The sequence below is a fragment of the Fringilla coelebs genome, assembly GCF_963513975.1.
Source record: "Fringilla coelebs genome assembly, chromosome: 9".
NCBI classification, from domain to species: Eukaryota; Metazoa; Chordata; class Aves; order Passeriformes; family Fringillidae; genus Fringilla; species Fringilla coelebs.
In genome coordinates this window covers 5,741,224-5,761,025 of record NC_140067.1, presented here as the reverse complement: position 1 = coordinate 5,761,025, position 19,802 = coordinate 5,741,224, and the positions used below count along the sequence as shown (strand labels likewise).

Below are 19,802 nucleotides of genomic sequence, written 5' to 3'. Positions count from 1 at the left end.
CCCAGATATGAAAACTTGGGAAGCCCATGTACAGCCACATACCCCTACATCTTACAGATACCAATTTTTCCTGTTTTGCTTGGGGTTTTGGTGGGGTTTTTGTTTGTTATAATTGAAGCTGGTTTGAAATTGAAGAAAAAAAGGAAAGTTTTCTTCTCATCAGCTTTCTCTTACACAGAAATCTTCCAACAGATAGCACAAGGTACCAGGATTTAATTTTGACACACACAATCTGATGGACCACAGTAAGCATAAGACAGTGCACTTCACATCTACTGCATTCTACTGTCTCCATTCCAGTTGGTATTTGCAAAAGGCAAACTCAGTGGCTGCAGCAGAAAACACTGTATTGTACAAATAAAGACCTTCTTTTTTTATTACCTTTGCAAAAACTTTCATTGTGTAGCCCAGATATTGCACCCTAGGATCAATAGCTGCGTAGGTAGCCAGCATCCTTGTGTTATGCTGTGCCTGGAAAAAGGGAAAAAAATTAAACTGGTGTCAGGGGTGAGCCAATTATGTAAGAAATTGTGCAATTTCACAGTGTCAGGTGAAAGCTGGAATGAGCTGTACTATTTATGATGGCACACAGGCCATAGTGGATGTATTGGCTTTTCAGAAGAATCCCCAAAACAAGACTTCCTGTGCTGTACCCTGCTCTGCCATCAGGTCATACACAGCTACCCAGGTTGGGCTGAGGGTGTGGGCCACTGAATTTAAATAATGTAGAAGAAAAACACAAACACACAAAAGCACTTTCATTCTAGTTTCAAAATTACTCCCCTTTCTTTAAACACAAAAGGACACAAGCAGATGCTCACCAGTGTATTGTACAAACTGATATCTCCTTCCAAGCCACTCCGCCTGTGCTCAAACTTTACTATAGGCACTTTGGCTGTTGTTATAGGCAAGATGTTCCTCAAACCTGGGGAAGCAACACTTTAGTACATAAAACATTTCCATTAACAACATTTATAGAAAATCTAACTGCAAAACAAATAATACTTTAAAGCACCTACCTGGATGCTTCTTAAGAACTTTTGCCAAACCTTCTATTATTTCTTTACAGTTTAATTTCTAGGAAAAACAAAGATCACAGCTTCAGATGTTAAAACATGGATCCTATTCCAACAAGCACATATACTATCACATATATCTCATAGATGAAAAGTCTATGTACAAAAAGGAGCAAGAATTAAGCCAGCACATGAATTTACACAAACTCATATGCTCTTTGTGGACATCTATACTACATTGTGTGTCTATAAGGCATTAAAAGTAAAATAGGCTGGATCTTGCTTCAGTTGTGCAGAGCGTAACAAGACAATGTGCAACTAGGAAACCCTACCTTTCCTGTGTACAGAAATCTTAACTGAATTAAAAAACCTTAAAGAATCTTTGAATGTAAAATAGTAGATTTTATCAATTTCAAAACTCTTACCTCTGCATTTTCATGACCTTCCAAAGTCATGCAGATATCTAGATCACTGTCCCGAAATCCAAATCCATTCTTTGAGGAGCCAAATAAGCAAAGCCTAGCTTTGTCTGATCAAAAGAATAGACAAGAAAAAGGTAAATTCTTTTACAGTTGAATGGTAAGTGCTTCGTATTAAATATTGCTTAACTGCAATGTGCAGGTGCCCATAAAAATGAGCTTCAAGTGAGAGCTTACACTGTCACTTCAAAGACTTCAGCTTTGATAAAGGAGGAAGCACAACACTTAAGAAGTTATTTACAGAAAGAAAGGCAGGATAAAGACTTATTTTATGTATTTTTTATGACTGAAGTACAGTTACTATAATCATTAAATGGCATCTCTAAATGTGGTGCAATGTTTTGTGGTATGACTGCATTTTCCTGCTTTTAATAAATCAAAATAATGTGCAAACCCAGTCACCAGTACAGCTTTACCCCACAGATCAGACAGAGCTACTCCTAGGCTAGCCAAAATAATATCTCTGAAATTCCATTCAGAGTTTATCTAGGTTGCATATTTCTCCTATGACTAGGTAAATTTGGTCAATGAGTTTTTGTAATTATAATATATTCTTCAAGAAGACACAAGCAGTAAGATTACAATACTTTATGGAACATTCTTTCCCAATTACTTTGTTTACATTTTTGCTTGAAACACGATATTACTAAGTATTTTCATTCTTGGATGGCAAAATTATGTTGTTAAAATAAATTCTTTCCTAACTGCAAAGAATACACTGATCTGTTTGACTGAAATTAATGTTAAGAAAATAGATCTAACACCTATTCACAGCTTTTTTCCCTAAACTTTCATAGAATTGGAGACCTTAAGTTTTTTAAGGCTTTGTAACAGATCTCAATCCTCAGCTGCTGCCAGTAAGCAGAGGCACAGCCAGTGGATGAATTCCCAATTCCTTGATCACAGGTCAGCTCCAGCAGAATGGCCTTCCATGGACTGGAACTCAGGAGACCTGGGTTTGGTACCTGGCTCTAGAACTATTTTGCACCCCCTATAAAAAAATCCCTTGGCATCTCTGTCAAGAGTCAAGTCATCTCTGTGCCTTGACTTCCATCCCTGTAGCAAGACACTTTTGCTTGTTTTATGCAAGGGATGCAAAGATTAACTCATCAGGATTTCTAAAATACTCAAGTACTGGTGTCTAGGCAACAGAAGACCTTGGCCCACAACCAAAGCTACTGCTAAACCCAACCAAACTTTCTTCTTGGCCTGACTGGAGCTTGCATTATTGCATTACTACTCTGGCAGCTCTTCCTCCACTCTAGGGACGTTTCCATGGAATAGCATGAAGGGATGTTCAATGTTGAAGTCTGCAAGACAGCTTTACAAATGGAAGGAAAAGAGATGCCCCTGCTTCAAGCAAGGAAAATAAAATTAGATAAACCACATCTCTGTGTTCAGGACAACATGACTGAAGAAAGCATTCTCAAGAATCACTACCTAAGGTTACATACCATTATACTCTTTTCGAATAAATCTCTCCAAACTTGCCAGTATTTGTTCTCTGTTTTGTTGCTCCGATAAAGGAGGGGATAATTCATCTAAGTAAAAACAAATTAAAACACAGTCAGACATGACATTCAGCACCTCAAGAATCTATTTCAGTTAATTAAAAGATTGGATGGCATTTTTTTTGTTGTGCTTGCTTTGCTTAAATCTGTGATTTTCTTTTTGTATCATTAGTGTCTTACAGATTTTATTTCGAGACATCCAATTTTTCAACCACAAAGTGTCCTGGTGGGCACCTGGCATCCAGCCAAGGTTAACCCACAACAGCACCCTCAAAAGATGCCATAGAATTCAATAAGCACAAAAATTAGTTTTGCCCAGACCCTGATTCTTGGGAACACCAGTAGCTTTTTACAATCCTGGTGAAAAATTCCATTTAAGATCAGTTTCTCAAACCTGTTATAAATTATCAGAGCCATGGATTATCTGAAAATTAAAATATTGATCCATTTGTAGCCTAAGGCACCTGGAAGAGCTTCTTCCTACTGAATTGTGAATAATTCTAAATAAGTAATTTAACCCTAGAGTTTTAATTTTTCCATGTTACAGATCATAGTATAAAGTGGAGCACAAACATTTTTTGAACTTACCAAAACATCTTTTACACACTATATCAAGTATTTCCCGAAATCTGTCTGTCATTGGTGGTAGTGGTTTTAGATCAATTTTCTTGAAATCCTCTGGGCAATCATTTTTGGAATGTCCATCCCGTTTGCAGATGCTGCATACTATAGTTGGTGGCTTTTTGGGGAGAAAAAAAAGGAAAATTCTATTTGTGCACTTAGGACAGTTCAGCAGACCTAACATTTCCAGGCAACCAAGAACATTTGACATATGAACAATAACAGAGCCTCTATAAAGAGCAGAACACCTCTCAACAAGCTGCATTTAGTTCTCCCAGTGCCTAGAAGCCCCCGGAAATTCTAAAAGAAAGTAGGAGAGGAAAGGCAGAAATAACCCACAAATAACCAGAAAGAAATCCAGATTTTTTTTGTGTACATCAAAAAGCTCAAGATGAGGGAAACAGACCATTTAATGCAAAGGTCCCACAGGGTGATGTTTCCTGAATAACAGATACTCTACACAGGCCAGAGCTCCTACCCATACCCCAGAGTGCAACAATCACTGTGGGAATCCCACCATCCTTTCACTCCTAGATTTAATGACTTAAAAGTAACAGCCCAGTGATCCATGACCAGCACTGCTCACCTTTCCTGAAGTAAAAATAAATTTATCAAACACATAATGCATTTCTTCTGTTGAGAGTCTGTCTTCCTCTTTGAGATCCTGGGTTTCCAGCACTGCTTTGCAGCTGGCCGAGGTAGCTGGGGTGCCAGTGCACTTCGTCTGCGGAGACGACTCCAGTACCAAACTCTGCCTGCTTTCAGCATCAGAAAACTCATTACTGGAATTTGTGTCATCAAGCTGATGTGCACTGCAGTTACAGTGGTGGCTGCGCTCACCCTCAGTTAGACAAACTGAAATTTCTAAATCATCTCTCTCTTTAGGTGATTTTTCCTTTAATTCACAGCATTCATTGGAAATAAGGGGTAAAGCTTCTTCTTTGTCTTCATCATAGCTAGAGTCCAATGTTGAAAGTAGCAAAGGGTCCATGTTCTGGGAAGTACATCTTTTGGCTACAGCTTCTACCACTTTATTACATTCAACTTCATTCTCTGGTATGTTACATCCACTTCCTGTAACTTCTTTATCTACAGCATTTTCCCCTTGTGGAAGGCAACAGTTTGCTACAGGCTCTTCAGATCTTGTGGATTTCTTATTATTCATTTTCCCTTTTTCTTTTTTCTTGGTATCTGGCTTGGATTTAATCCCATCTTTACTTTGTGGGCATGCAAAATATTTATATGCTGTCCTAAATCGCTCCAGGATGTACTCAAATACCATCTGGCTATTTAGACTTCGTGCAACATTCCTCTTTAGTGCAAAAGGATCTGGGAAGAAAAAGAACCATTTAATTAGTAATCTTTAACTTTCACATTTCACAAAGCAGCTGAAATCCCTAAGTTATTACAGGGCAGTTAAGGAGATTCTTGTACTATAATCCAGAATTGTATGTGGATATATTTAGAGAATGAAAGACCCACAAGTTTTTTCAGAATTCTTCCATACAAAACATACCCACGTGCAGCCATGAATGGCTGACTATCATAAATAATTCTAAACAGTGTTACTCAAAAAAAAAAACCAAAAAAAACCCCACGGGTATATTGCAACATTATATTATGGCCAATTTCTAAACTAGAAATTATAATAAACATAAAAAGGCAAAATAAATAGATGCCAGCCAAAACCTTTTTTCCTTCACTGAAGAAGGATTTTCATTTCCCTTAAGAAATTTATTTGTCTAAGAGTAACATTCAGAATGTAAGGATTGTATGAACCAATCTCACCAGGATCCACTCTTAGTCCTTCCTAACGATTTCTAGATCAAACATGTTTTCCAAGCAAAAAGAGCTCCTGCATAGTTGCTATAAGTTTGCCTGGAAGATAGTACCAAACTGAGATTCTGTTACTTCATAACATCAGCTACAAACTCAACATTGGAAAAAAGAAAAAAGGCAAAAATGAGAAGTAAAAAAAACATAAAGCAAACAACAACACAATTAGCCCAATAACAGCAGGTGTCAGAACCAGAACACAATCTGGTCTTTTGAAATTATTTCTCATTTCTTCCTCAATGATTTGTCCTGTCACCTTACATACCACATGTTGAATAAACACTTCCTTACTTTTTCTACACTCTAGCTAAAAGTGATTGAAGAAAAGAATTGGGAGAGGAAATTAAAAGTCACAGGAGTGATCTCAACATCCACTACTCAACCTGTGCCTCGAGAATTCATTGCTTGTTTATCTGTTCTACTTTCCTTCTCACTCTTCTTGTACCTTATTGACTCATCCTTCAATGTACCTCTGTACCTCATTCTCTGTCTGTATGATTCTTTGTCCTCTCCATCGCCTCAAGTGTTACAGAGAAGCCACTTCAGCGACATCTCTAGAAAGTGTTCAAAAGTCATTATTCATGCTTTTATAAAAATATCACCTTACACGGTTTCTTAGCCTTCCTCAAATACCCAATTTCTCTATTCTTAAGGTCAATTCAGAATGCCACACATTGCTCTGTAACTCAGTGACTTTCCCTGCTTTTTAGACAGAGAAAACCTGTGTTTAAAGAGACTAAATAGCTGACAAAATATATATTTAAAAGACTTATTGTCCAGATTCTTGTGACAGAGTTGCAAGTTAAGCAAATAAAGATGCTGAAGCAGGATGACTACAGAAGTGGGAAGGGATCAGCCTACCTTCAATGGCTATTCGCCTCTTAGGCCAATTTTTATTCTCTCTGGTTAAGAGTTCTTGTACCCGTATGCTGATGACATATTCCTCCAAAGCAAACTCCAGAGTGTAAAACTTCAAAAGTTCCAACCACAGTTGCCCCAGTGAAACTTGGTGAGGGGTTTTGAATGCTAAGAGAGACTGAAAAACATGGACACAAGTACTCAACTGCAATAAGAAATTAATATTCCCTTTTTTTTTTTGTCCTGATTCCATCCAACATCAATGTTTAAAAATCAAAACACAAGGATAAGAGATAGCAAATGGGTTTCAATTAAATAAAGTCAGGACTTACAATTCCATGTTTCTCTTTCGCATTGCTTTGGTTGTCCACTTCTGAGCTTGTTGCCTTCTTGCCACCACCCTTTTGTTGTTCAACTTTAGCTTTGCTTTCTGCTCCAACAGAGTTTTTTGCTGCACCATTTGTGGGTGGTTTGTACTCCCACCTTACAAATTCTTCATCTTCCACCCCTTTCAGCTGGTGGTCATCTGGCCTCTTTGAATCAAAGCCTTCAATCTAACAACAATTAAAGTGGCTCTGAAACAAGACTGTATATAATACATACAACCAACAGTTTTCAGCAAATGTAACACTGACTACTGTGGTATATTCATACCCCTCAAGATTAACAGATGTCAGAGACAGAAATTCAGAGATATAAAGAAGAAAATAATTGCCTTTTCTCCAAAACACAGATGACACAACTATACAGCCTGCTACAAGTGCCTTTTAAAAAAGGTCTTCAGAATCATCATGCATCATCTGCGTGAGCATGAAGTACCAATGCATTTCATTTATCATTTTCTTTGGCAATCAAATTCTGCATTTTTATGAGGTTGCAGAACACAGAAATAATGCCAACAATTTAATAATGAAGTTACTATAGTACCAAATCACTTACCCAATTGCCCAAATAGGATGGTAAAATACGTGGTTTTCTTTGTTGAAGAAAAAATATCACCATTAAGGCAAAGGAATATGAGGGAATTCCACCTTCAGCCTGACAGTCAATGTGACAGAGCTGTAAGAGAAGAAAAAATTACTTTCCTGATGTAACATCAGAATTTTAGTTTACAATCTATTACAAAGGGAAAAATACTAAAGAAATGTGAGAAACATACTAGAGTGAAAAACAAAATGCCGTATCTCAGAAACTGCAGTGCTCATGCCATGTCACGTACAGACAGAATACAAACTAGCAATTCATCAAGTGCATTAAGGAATACTATCTTATCATATATTATTCTTTCCAGTTGCACCACATTTTGTGATTGTGGGACATATTTATGCTGCCATCTCCAAGTTCAGTCAACACTGAAATGTGCTATTGTACAGTGGCATCTCACGTATGGAGGTGGAGTGAAGCAGTGGCATGAAGTCCTTTCTACAAACATTCATAGTACATTCAACAGTACATTGCACACAGTGCCTAGAAAGAACTACTGAGGATAATTAAATAACTTACTCTAGCCCAGTAGCGGAAAGCCAAAACCAAGGGAATCAGGACAGGCTCCAGTTTCCCAAGTGCAGCCAGCAGGTCAGTTGTAAGGCAAGCCACGTCATTCCTAGCGCTTACTTTGCATGTCAAACCACTGCAATCACAAATAAAGAACAGATAAAGGGTTGTCACTTTGTGATACAGATGGCGCTTGGGGCAGGGAGAGGGGCATCACACCCCCTGAAATAAAAACATCCATCAGAGTCTCTCTGTGTAACAACCTGAATTTTTTAATAGAAAGCTACAGAATATAATTGCATTTTCTCTACTATTAGCTTACTGACTGCATCTAGAACTTACAGAAGATCACTACAGTGAAAAATACAAAACAGTATTAAGAATTTGCTCTTAAGTTTTGTCATTACTTAATTACATTATCTTGCACAATTCAATTACCAAATATACTGTCTACATTCCAAACACTTAAACAAACTAATAAAATAATTAATACTCCAGACCTGCTGCACATTAAGACTTACATTAAGGTAAACCCACAAAACAGCTTCTCTAAAAATTTTCCTTTAGCTTCAGAATAATTATTTCTATTCTGTTACAAACACAGGAAAAGACAAGCCCACTCTTGTTACATTTACTTCCCCAGAGTTTCAGTCCATACCACTGGCCAGTCAAGAAATCATGTTTCATTTTGGAGGTTGCTACTTCTAAAGAATTTACTGAAACTGTCAGATGATGTGTCCTTTCTGGCAATGTGTATCTTATAAAACATTTTTAAAGCCTTGGCTTAAAACTGCTGGCAAAAATTTTAAATAACTAAAAACCACTCCACTTTTCCCCCAGTTAACTAAAAGGTAACGTCAGATTCCTACAACCTCTGTCTAGGTCACATTTCTGTAAATGAGCAATTCCCTTTTAATACAAATGTTAGCTGAATGTTACAATACTACTTCTTGCCAGGCAAGCACCTAGTATGAACAAGCATAGTGGCTCATTAAAAACTTTTTTCAGTCACAAATACCTTTTAACATCTTTGCAAAAGACAACAGGAACTTTGGCATGGAAATCCGACTCCACGTCTGAGTAGACAGCTAAGCAATGAAGGAGAAAAAAACCACACTTTGTTTCAAAGTTTCTTACAGTTTTCCCAATTCTGTTTTTAAAATTATTACATTTATGTAACAACTCAAATTAAGTGCTGCATAGCTAAGCAGTACCAATATTTTCTGGTTACTTTTGATGCTCACCCCCAATATAAGACAGCCAGGCTGTCCTGACAGAACCGTGAGGCTACAAGTTTTAGAAGTCTTGGAACAGCTCTCACTCATGTATATATGCAAGTGGAAAGAAGCTTTTGAGTTTACTGCCTAGAATGCATCGTACAAAAAGTTAAAACTTTTTGCTCTGGCATCTGACACTACTGCCCCAACTTCTGGCAACCTGAACTGGAGCATTCTCTTGCTGCAGCTTCTCATCTCTCATTCACACAAGCACTGGTGTTTATAAAAATCACATTCATAAAAACAGCCCAGATACTTTGGCTGAAAACCCATCAGTTTTTCTAGGTTTACGGAAAATTTAAGCATAAAAAGAACTACGCAGCAGATGGAATGTTAAATAGAAATGAAATGCAACTAAAACTCACCACTGTTCTTCAAGATCTCAAGCACCTGGATCAGAACATCTGGTTGACTCATCTACAATGAAAAAATTAGAAAGTCTCACATTATTGAGACTAATATTTTATCTTACATTTTATTTCAACCTACCTGAGTTGCACAACTAGTAACTCTGTGTTCCTCAAAAAAGTGAAATAATTTGTATTAATGAAAAAGTTAACTGTGCCTGTCTACACCATGAAAACAGGTGCCAGTAAACCTCAGCCAGCTTCCTTTAGCCTACTGCCCTAGTGAACACTTCTGTTCTAGTTCTGCATTAACAGGATAAATAAAAGCACCTGCCATATATACAACAATTTCATTGTCAACGAATACTACTAGAAATAGACAGCAATAAAGAACTTGATGTCAGGACTTTGCCAGGAGCTTTAGAAGGTTATCATTTTGAAACACAAATGCAGCAGCTGAGTGTCTATCAAGAATGTGCTGCTAATATCACTAAACATGAACCAACAGTTTCATTACCTGAAGAATGTCACTTTTATCCCAAATTTTAAAAGTGTGGGGAGAATCAAAACCTACAATAGTTTACAGTCTGAATCTTGAGCTCATGGAAGCACACTTAGCCAAACCAACTATTTTCATATTGCTTCAGTGCTTACTCAAAAAAAATTTAGAAAAAGCCTAGCATAAGGGTGTCCAAACAAAACAAAAAAACCCCACCTAAGAATTAAAGTTATCTAAAGAGCAATGAAAGCTTCCTCCACAGCACAGATGACATCAAATCAAAGATTACTTACTTTGTGCTCTTCTAACACCATGTGACCCAAAAAGAAGATGAAGGCAATGAAATAGAATAAATGTGGATGGGCTTGATTTAAAAACCAGTCTTAGTTAATACAAGATAATATCTACACACCTTAGGGGGGAATTTGATATCAATGTTAACATCGCTGGTCTTAAAAGCAAATCTAGTTAAACAGGACCCATACATCCTCAGGGAACAGTCTGGAGAGAGAGAAACATAATTATTTAACAGTTAGTAAATATTTTTTTCTTTAGTGGATGATGCATACTTTGCTTTAGATACTGCATCTCACAAGTGGCACTCCCAGACTAATGAACACTGAACCCCTTCCTCACTCTTGTGAAGGGCAGGCATTTCCATAACACAGCATCACAGGAAAACAAATAATTCGAACACTGTAATCACCAAATGTCCAACATTTTCCAAGCTGTTTTAAAGATTTTTTGCAATAGTTCTGTTTGTTTTTAATATAAAATTAAATTTGAAGTAACAATAAATGTCACCATCTCAGTGCAGGATTTTATGTAACAGCTTTTGTTAACTACAGCTTGATTTCACTGCAGCTCTCAGCCAATTATAAAATTCTTTGATGCTTCACAGACTTCTGTATGAAGCACCAATCTGTTGATTCCATCACCAAGTTCCAACACACAGCTCCTTACAAAATATGTAGATAAAGCATAACTTCAATACAGTCCAAGGCACAGAGTACAGTGTCCATTCACTGTTTTAATTAATGCAGTTACCTGCAAACATGCAGAACAGAGCTAAACTAACTAGGAAGTACCTACTCAGCAATAATATGAGAAATGCCATCCCATTCCATAAATTCACAATGAAATTTTTGCAGATGAAAACCTTCCTGTAATAGAAATTAGGGTCTCCCATACTTAAATCAGCTGAAAAATGAGAGTGTTCTCAATCCTTCCCAAATCCAACAGCCTGCTCAAGCAGGGTAACCTAGAGCAGGCTGCCCAGACTGCATCCAGTTGGGTTTTGAAAATCTGCATGGGTGGAGAGACCACAACCCCTCCAGCCAACCTGTGCCAGTGTCCAACCACCCTCACAGCAAAGAGGGTTCTTCTTGTGTAGCTTCCTTTATGTGTGTTCTGACCAAACTCATTCAATCAGAAACATCAACAAAACTATCCTTAAAAGAGAAAATAGATCTTACAAATACATAGCCTCAAGCCTATTTTCACTGCTTAGCAGCCCTCTCAGAATGAAAGTCTGTATGGTTAATAATAACAATTTGCAATTTCTTCCAATGGCTTATCATAGTAGTAAGAATTTTTGCATAGTTCTAATGTGAGCTCAAGAGAAAATCATACCAGAAGATCAGATGTTTTCTACACAGTGCATGAATTAAATTTTTCTGAATTTACAACTTAGGAAAACACTAGAACACAGCTGGCTTTGAAAAGGAGAATAGCAAACTGTCATTTACTATTACAGACTCCCCTTCCACTACTCCTACACCTCCACAGAAGCTCATCAGTCCAAACAAGTCAGCCAGAGAAAGTAACAATAGTTTTTCTGAGCATTTATGTAAAAAATGTTATGTGAAAAAGCTTTGTCTTATGCTTCCCACTATCAGTGGAAAACTCCCTAGAGTGCCAGAACAGAAGTTTGCACTAGGAGCTACTTACTAGAGAGCAAACAGATTAGCAAACCTCCACTCTATAAACCCCTATTCTATTCAGCACCTTATGTTTAAGCAGATACTTCATAGAGCATCTAAAACTAAAGCTGATCATCCTGCACATACCAAAATCTTTCTTACAGTTGTATTTTTATAGAGAAAAGGGGAAAAAAAAGGTATTTTTAAAACAAATGGACTGTATAGAAAAACACCTGATTCCAACATAGACGGAATTAAAAATTTAAAACTTTTTTTTGGCAATGAGATGAATATTTTCTTCTGTTCAGATGCACTGAACACCAAACCACTGTTAGCACAAAGTCAACATCACAGCCGCTCCAAAAATCTGATTACAAACTCCAAGTGCATTAACTATAGGAGCTGATGGGAAAATCAATGCAAAGAAGCAAATATCAAATATTATCATTCTTGTTATGTTATCCCACCACTTAAAAAAATCAATAAACATATCTGAAAGAAGGACAAATGAGCACAATCATATTTTCCTCTTTTTGTACATTTGTTAATTCTTTTAAAATCAACTGCCTGTATTAAAAAGTCTGTATATATTAATACTGTACACTATCAAGATAATTTAACCCTCAATGCACTCATTCACTATTAATGAAGATATCAAAAATATATATTAAAAATAAGGAAAAGTTTTCACCCAAAGGAAATGGAGAATACTATGAATACCTGGTAAGGGCTGTTGAATAATTTTCTCCATCTCATTTACAATCTCTTGCCGAATTCTGAAGTCCTCATCTGAGATGCCTTGTTCATTTGCTGCCTCGATGAGAGTGAAACTCAGAGCAGCCAGCTGTGCAGACGAGGGCGGCGGGAGCGCCCGCAGCTCGTTCTCTTCTTGCTTTTCCTGAATAATTGGTGGATGATGTAATTAAAAACTGGTATTTTAAGAGGAAAGGCTATCTCTTACTGCTATATTGGAACATGTTGGTTGCTGTTTGTGTCCCGACCAACACTTCCAAAGGGAGGAACTCTGCCCGGCCTAACTGGCAAATACAATAGTGTGATCCCAGGAATTAGAGCAGATGCTCAGTGTTCAAAACAGAAAATGTCATTTCACAGCTGGCAACTGGAGAGGGAATCTTCTGTATTCCGTTCCTGAACCACATTTTCTGACAGTTCTGAAGCAGAATTCAACCAAGAAAATAAAAAGCTGTAATTGTTCCTACATCATAAAAGTAACTGAGCTGGAAAAGTCGCATGGATTTTTTCAGAGTCGACTGTATTTGAAGGAAAGTTATCAGAGGCAGAAAAAGTATTCCTAGCTCCAGGGAAATTTTACAAGTTGAGTCCCATTACTGCTTAAACAGCTGGTTCCAGAAAGTACTGGATTTAGTGCACCCATCCAACAGCAGGAACATGTCAGATGCATCGAGTCATTTGGGACTAAGTACAACAACCTCTTGTTCCATGAATTCATCAACTACATGAAAGATATGACTGAAATAAATAATAACTATAAAATAAATATGCACTAAGAAAACACAGTACAGTACAAAAATGTTTCTTTAGTTCTAGGCTGCATCTCTCAACTCTTCTGTTCTTATCTGAACAAATTAAGTGTAAGAAAGAATATGAGCATTTTTAAAGTAGTATGGGATTATTTTTATGTCACCACATTAAGATTTTTCTTGAGTTGGGAAACCACGGCTGCTGCTGAGATTATTTGATTGTCAGGTATCTCACAGACCTGTAAGCAGGAGCATTTTAGGCAGTAACATTTAAGACACTTACATAGGTATCACCATGATGCTGCACAGAAAACTATCTGGGCTAAGTGCTAAAAGTGAAACTGCTCCCTCTCCTCCAGAATTCCATTCAGTGCTAAAGAAACCTCACTGCTCAATTCTCATCTTCATGCCCAGATGAAAAGCATGATAAGGAAGCATTTATAGATCAATCATAGGGCTGGCTGATTTTTTAAAGCATGATGCAATTTAGGAGACAGTGAGAGAACCAGAATCCTTTACAAACAATCACTGACCATAATGTAAAAATGTAACTTTCTGAGATTTAATGGATTTGTGGCATTTGGAATCTTCCAGGTGATGACTTGCACATGTTTTAGAATTAGAGCATTAATGAAAAACAGAAGTATGGCAAGAAATCCATGGAAACATGCAAAAGTAATTTGACTGAATTTTGGGGAATGGTTATAGAAAGAGTAATTTTAACCATCTAAATCACAAAATCCAACATACTGGGTAATCTGTAACTCTTCATCAGCATTTACAAAAATGGGCTGGCAAGAAAATCTGTGCACCTTTTATTGGATTTCTTATATGTAACAGTTCTTTAGAGCAAACCATAGCACCGTGGTATCTGACAAGGAAATTGGTTTTCTCTTTGCAAGCCTTGGAACTGTTTTTCATATTAAGTACATTAATAAACCCAGGGTGATGATGAATTAACTGAATCCTTCCCTCCTGTACCTCTTCTAAACTTCCTAAGTCAGCAAAAGTAAGAAAAAAAACATAAAATCAACATTCCCAGCCCTACCTCCAATCCCTGGAGGTCTTGCTACCAATGGCATTATTTTCAGAGAATAGGAAAACTGAATATATTTGTGTGTAATATATATTTCTCAACTAAGTTACCTTGCATTCTCTTACTAAAAGTATGATGAACTGCTCACTGCTCAGAGACACTAAAACTGTCCTTTCCTCTCTGCCTGGACAAGTCATCAAGCCCTTCCTCTTAAACAGTAAACAGAAATTTGTGGATCTCTGCTCAGCACACAAACTTTCACCTAAATGAACATGATCAAAGAAAACAAACCACACAACAAAAAAATTTTGATTTCAAAAATAAAATAAAAAAACAGAGTATAAGAAAGAAAAAAGTAGCCATGATGTTGTTAACTTACCATTATATTTTTCTTGTGACGTTTTTCCTTAATATGCTTGTGGGCTCCCTGGATATTTTCAATGTGGACTAAGCAGAGCTTGCATAGATACTGACAGTTGGTGTATTCTGGGGAGCGCTGAGGAAAAATTGCCATAGATTAAAACATTTCTACCAGTAGTGCCTGAAAAACTCAATTCTTTGATTAATAATAAACTGCATTTAACTATTATGCAACACTTTTAATGTAAAGGTGCTTTACAGAGCATTTTGAAGATTGCATTAAGCAATCTTCAAAAAACAAGCAGAAATTAATTTTTACCTGTATGACATGAGGGGAGAGTGAGGGAAGGAAGTGAGATGACTTGAAAATTACATTTCTCAGTAAATTTAGTGAGGTAAGATTAAGGCTGAAGAGTTTATGCTTCTTAAGGCTGACCTAAAGACCAGTAAGCCATTCCCCTGTCAGGTGAAGCTTTTAATTACTGGCTAAAGCTCAGCATCTCTCCACCTTTCCCTGATGAGGAAATGGCAGCAGCTCAGCCACGTCCTGCTCTGCTGTTGTGTCACACGGTGCTGTCTGCACCAGCAAGGACAGCAGTTCTGCCCTGCTAGGAAGGGTGTGCCTGGGCAGCCTGGGGGAGCACAGCCACTTCCCAATCACTCTGCTCAGCCAAGGTGGGATCCTCCAGCAAAGGCTGATGCTATTCCACTCTGATGGATGCTCTGGAATGCTCAAAGCTGGAGACACTTGCAGAAGAAGCACCTTTTTTGTACACAGAACCTGGCAGAGATGGAGCACACAAATGGAGAGTGGCCGCCTGAGAGATCCCCAAGTCTGCAAGAAGCAGCCAAACATCCAGAGATGATGGGCAAGAAGGGAACCCATTTTCCCAGGGTCCACAAGGGAAGTTTATACCATGGAGTTTATTCAGCCAGGAAATCATTAAGACCTACTGGACTCAAAGGCAGAAAGGACTCTGCAAAGAGAAGGGGCTGTTCCCAAATACTCCATTTATCTGTCTCATCCTGCAATTTTATCTTCTTACTCTAACAGATCACAGCTACTGAGATGGGAAACCTTTTGAAAAGCTCACTGCAGAGACAAAAGGGTTTAAAAAAGCCCTTAGTTTTAGTTTAGTTTTTCTCCTGATCTGATAGACTTTTCCAATAACTGGGTGAGAAAAAACTACTTTAACATTTTTGTCCTAATTCTAATACATCTATATATACTAAACCCAAAAAGTATACTGAAAACACCAGATGTTTAAACAGTGACACAACAATGAATGAACACCATTTTAAGACACTGAGGTGGATCACAGATCAGTTAAACAAATTTGACTTACCATATGGAGACCTAAACCACTGTTAAATTTGGGCAAGTTTTTCCACTTAATGAGTCTGACCTTTTGCTTTTGGAAAAAAAACCCAGTCTGATACTCTCCAACTACAGAGTAAATATCAATTTAAAATATTGCTTTAATTACCAAATTTTTTTAACCCTATTTTCTCTAAGACAGGTACCTAGTAAGATGAAATTAAGCATCCATTTGGAAAACAACCTACAGACAGTTACACCTGAAGACATGGGATGACTCAAGTATTTGATGCCTGATGACTGAAGTAGATAAAAAATATTTTACCATTCTTTTATAATAAAGTGAATATCAGCAGTAAAAGTATTTCTGAAAAATTTTGTATTTCTTTACAATATTGGTCTGAAGTATTATGTAATAGATGTTGCCAGGAAGGCTGAATCATGTAATAAAATTCTATTTTGCCTTTATTGTGAAGACTTTTAAAATCATCTAATTATGCTTAACCCCAATGAAAAGGGCAAAAACTCAAAATAACAAGACAGAAAAGTTACAGATTACAACTTGTGTAAGATAGGTGCACCCTAATAAGCCAGGTCTAATGAAATTTGCCCTTGGATACTCAAGGAGCTGATCTATAAAAGAGACAGCTGTATTTTAAAGAACTGTTAGAGAATGGGAAGGTTCCAGATCCTCAGGAAAGAGAAACTTAAGAATATCTTTTAAGGGCTAAATAAGATAAACCACGGAATTAGACACCAGCCAGAATTAGCATTCAGAAAAATACTGTAATAAATTTTTAATAAGCACATGGGGAAAAAACAGGTCAGAGGTGACAACCTGCTCTGCTGCAAACAATTGCACTAACCCAATCTTAGGGTTGCTTTTTTAAAGATCAGTCATAGCTCTTGAAGAAGCAGCAGCACACGTTGTATTTGAATTTTACAGTCTTTGTCACTTGTCATAGTACCAGTCTCAAAAGGAGACCATAAACACTATCTAAATAAAGAACAGTAAGGTGGGAGCAAAACTGCTGAGAGAACTGTCCTCAGAGCACTCCTACCTAGAAGCATGTGCCAAGTATTCTTCAGCAGGGGTCTTTGTGGGGGCAGAAATATCCACACTTTAGATGAAGAGGTAGGAAATGCAACAGAGAGTGTGCTGACTATAAATGTAAAAGATACTGACTTGGAAGAGGATACAGAAAATGTAAAATGACAAAAATTCAGATATCACAAAAAAATTAAAGAAAATTAATAAATAACCTCCCACTAAATAATATCACAGCAAAGTATCATTCCTTAAATATTATCAACTGCGAAACATACAGGGCTGGGAACACCTGATGGACCAATTCTTAAGGAAAGGCCACGGGAATCATTGCTGGTCCAACTTTAAGCCAACATCCTACTGCTGCTGTAAAAGCAGAGATCCTAAATGAAAATGCCATATTTCAGAGAGATGAAGTCAGCTTTCTCCTTAATATTAAGACTTCAGCTGAAATTGCATGTTCAATTTTGAACACCACTTACACAATGGGTGGCGAGAGAAAAGCAACAAGAATGTACCAGGAACTAAAAAACCCTCAAGACCAATGAACAAAGAGAGCCTAAAGAAGGTTTGACTGCAGGAATGGGAATGATTTTCCTATGTGCAGAATGTTATGAAAAAGAAGTAATAAACTTTTGGTTATTTTCCTAGGACAACATATGAGGGATTAAAATGCTTCCATAAGATATTAACAAAATCTTCTGGGTTACCCACACTGACTTGAACATTTGTGCCACTAGAGATAATATTAAGAACAATTTAGTTGAAGATTTTTAAGCAGTCATCTCCAATATAGTGATTGGGACTGGTGAGAGACACTAAAGAAAGCTCAAGGTTCTTTTCAGTCCTGCATTCTGAGTTTCCAGAGAACCAGACTTAAAATCTTATTTAAATACTGGAATTGTAAACCTTCAGATCTAGAAAATTTTAAAAATACTCTTCTGTAAAGGCTGCATGTGCCACAAAAGGAACACAAAGTTTGTAATCCATATACTCTGCCAGGATGAACAACTAGTCAACTACTGCAGACACTACCTTAGATCAGAAAGTGACTCATTATTAAGAAGAAAGAAACAGAGGCAGCAGGCTGTAGTAGAATACCACCCAACCAGAAATATGGTGATGATAATGAAAGAGGACACACATTTTCTTTTTTTTCTGATAAATAACCCAACCTACTTTTTCAAGTCGGGAGATATAATCTCTTTCCAGACGTTCTTCAGCTTGTTTCAATCCTAGTTGCTGTTCAACTGTCAGATTAGATTCATCAATAACACCAGTGTTTTCTAAATAATCCGCTTCCAATGTATGTTCTTTTGTTGATTCAGAATTCTTTATTTTACCTAAAGCAAAAAACAGTTACTTTCTTCAGAGTCATTCAAGGAGAGAAAAAGTGAAAATTAGAGTACAGAGCAGCTAAGAACCAGACAAATTAGAGCTACATTCCAGTTTTTTATCCAAACACTGCCCAAGATCACCTTAAACATTAAAATTGTTCCAGTATGTTAACCAGTATTTTAAAAGGACTTCAGAGACTAATCTCTACTAAGAGTGCTGTCAAAAACACAAAATAAAAAGGTAGATTAATTCTGTGTTCCAGTGAAATTCACAATCTTTTAAATTGTTCAAAGCAAGAAAGGGTTTTGCCATCCAGAACACAGTAAACAAGCTCCCGATGCCCTACCGTAAAAGAAACAATAAAATTATTGTACACAACACATTTTGTAAAGAGGTAAGTCAGAGAAGTGCCTCAAAGACGTTCACCCAAATGACCCTACAGAGCCAGGCAGCAGGCAATCCCAGCCCTGAGCCCGGAAGCTGCTGGAGTCACACCTGAACGCTCCGTGACACCTCTCGCCCACAGGCAGCAGCCACTGAGCTCTGCAACGCTGCTACTCCCAAAAACTCAGCCCAGTGCCACGGGGCCAGTTCCTCCACATGCCTATGCATTGGTCACAGGCCACTCATCTCTGCAAACATCTACAGCAAATTATTCCAGTCGCTTTTACATAAGCAAAAGTGAGGATTATTTGTGCTTTGTCTTTTCTTTTCCTTTTTCTTTCCTCTCAAATGAGATCGGTGCCCCCAGACTAGCAAGGAATCAAAGCTGAGTAAGTTTTCAAGTCCTGGTTTCTCAGTGACAGATGGTCCCCACAGTACATAATGGGGGTCTACAAAGAGCTGACTGATCACAGGATGCTGCCACTTGAACTTGTTTTTCCTGTTAAACACTATTAAGACAGCTAAAAAACCACACACTTTGTTATTTTCCTTGTATTTCCATACAAGCAACTGCTGTAGCTGTGGGAAATACTTCAAACAGAAGGTCTACACTGGCTGGCATCTTAAAACAGCATCTTCATTAAAGATAAAAAGCATTCTAAAGAAGTGTGACAAATTCTGAGCTATGGAATTAGCCTGGTCAGACAAAGCTTGATCAATATATTTAATTTTGACATTGAAAAAGATGCGTAAGAAATGCATACTCATAAGGGTAACCATTGATGGATTATAGGTATTCCAGAGCTCCCTAAATCAAAAAGCCACCTGCCAAAGCCTACTCAAAACATTTTTAGCAACAAAAAGAGCAGAATGGTCACAGAAAATAAGTAAATATTTCCCCTCTACATATAATAGGAACTTTCCTTGCCCATTTTTCCCCTGATCTTTCTGAAAAG

At 37.4% G+C, this 19,802-nt stretch overlaps 1 protein-coding gene across 1 annotated transcript in view; it reads right to left on the bottom strand.

Annotated features, from left to right (window-relative positions):
• The window catches only part of TUT4 (terminal uridylyl transferase 4), a 43,804-nt gene that overhangs the window by 14,656 nt on the left and 9,346 nt on the right, over nucleotides 1-19,802 (bottom strand). Inside the window, exons 3-19 of the mRNA XM_084211886.1 lie at nucleotides 18,304-18,467; nucleotides 14,778-14,894; nucleotides 12,581-12,758; nucleotides 10,351-10,439; nucleotides 9,458-9,509; nucleotides 8,834-8,903; nucleotides 7,825-7,951; nucleotides 7,261-7,380; nucleotides 6,654-6,875; nucleotides 6,325-6,499; nucleotides 4,214-4,956; nucleotides 3,595-3,745; nucleotides 2,950-3,036; nucleotides 1,442-1,545; nucleotides 1,020-1,077; nucleotides 822-925; nucleotides 382-471 (exon numbers count right to left, since the gene is read on the bottom strand). Coding sequence (XP_084068012.1) covers nucleotides 382-471; nucleotides 822-925; nucleotides 1,020-1,077; nucleotides 1,442-1,545; nucleotides 2,950-3,036; nucleotides 3,595-3,745; nucleotides 4,214-4,956; nucleotides 6,325-6,499; nucleotides 6,654-6,875; nucleotides 7,261-7,380; nucleotides 7,825-7,951; nucleotides 8,834-8,903; nucleotides 9,458-9,509; nucleotides 10,351-10,439; nucleotides 12,581-12,758; nucleotides 14,778-14,894; nucleotides 18,304-18,467 — 2,651 coding nt within the window. The remainder of the gene's footprint in view (nucleotides 1-381; nucleotides 472-821; nucleotides 926-1,019; nucleotides 1,078-1,441; nucleotides 1,546-2,949; nucleotides 3,037-3,594; nucleotides 3,746-4,213; nucleotides 4,957-6,324; nucleotides 6,500-6,653; nucleotides 6,876-7,260; nucleotides 7,381-7,824; nucleotides 7,952-8,833; nucleotides 8,904-9,457; nucleotides 9,510-10,350; nucleotides 10,440-12,580; nucleotides 12,759-14,777; nucleotides 14,895-18,303; nucleotides 18,468-19,802) is intronic.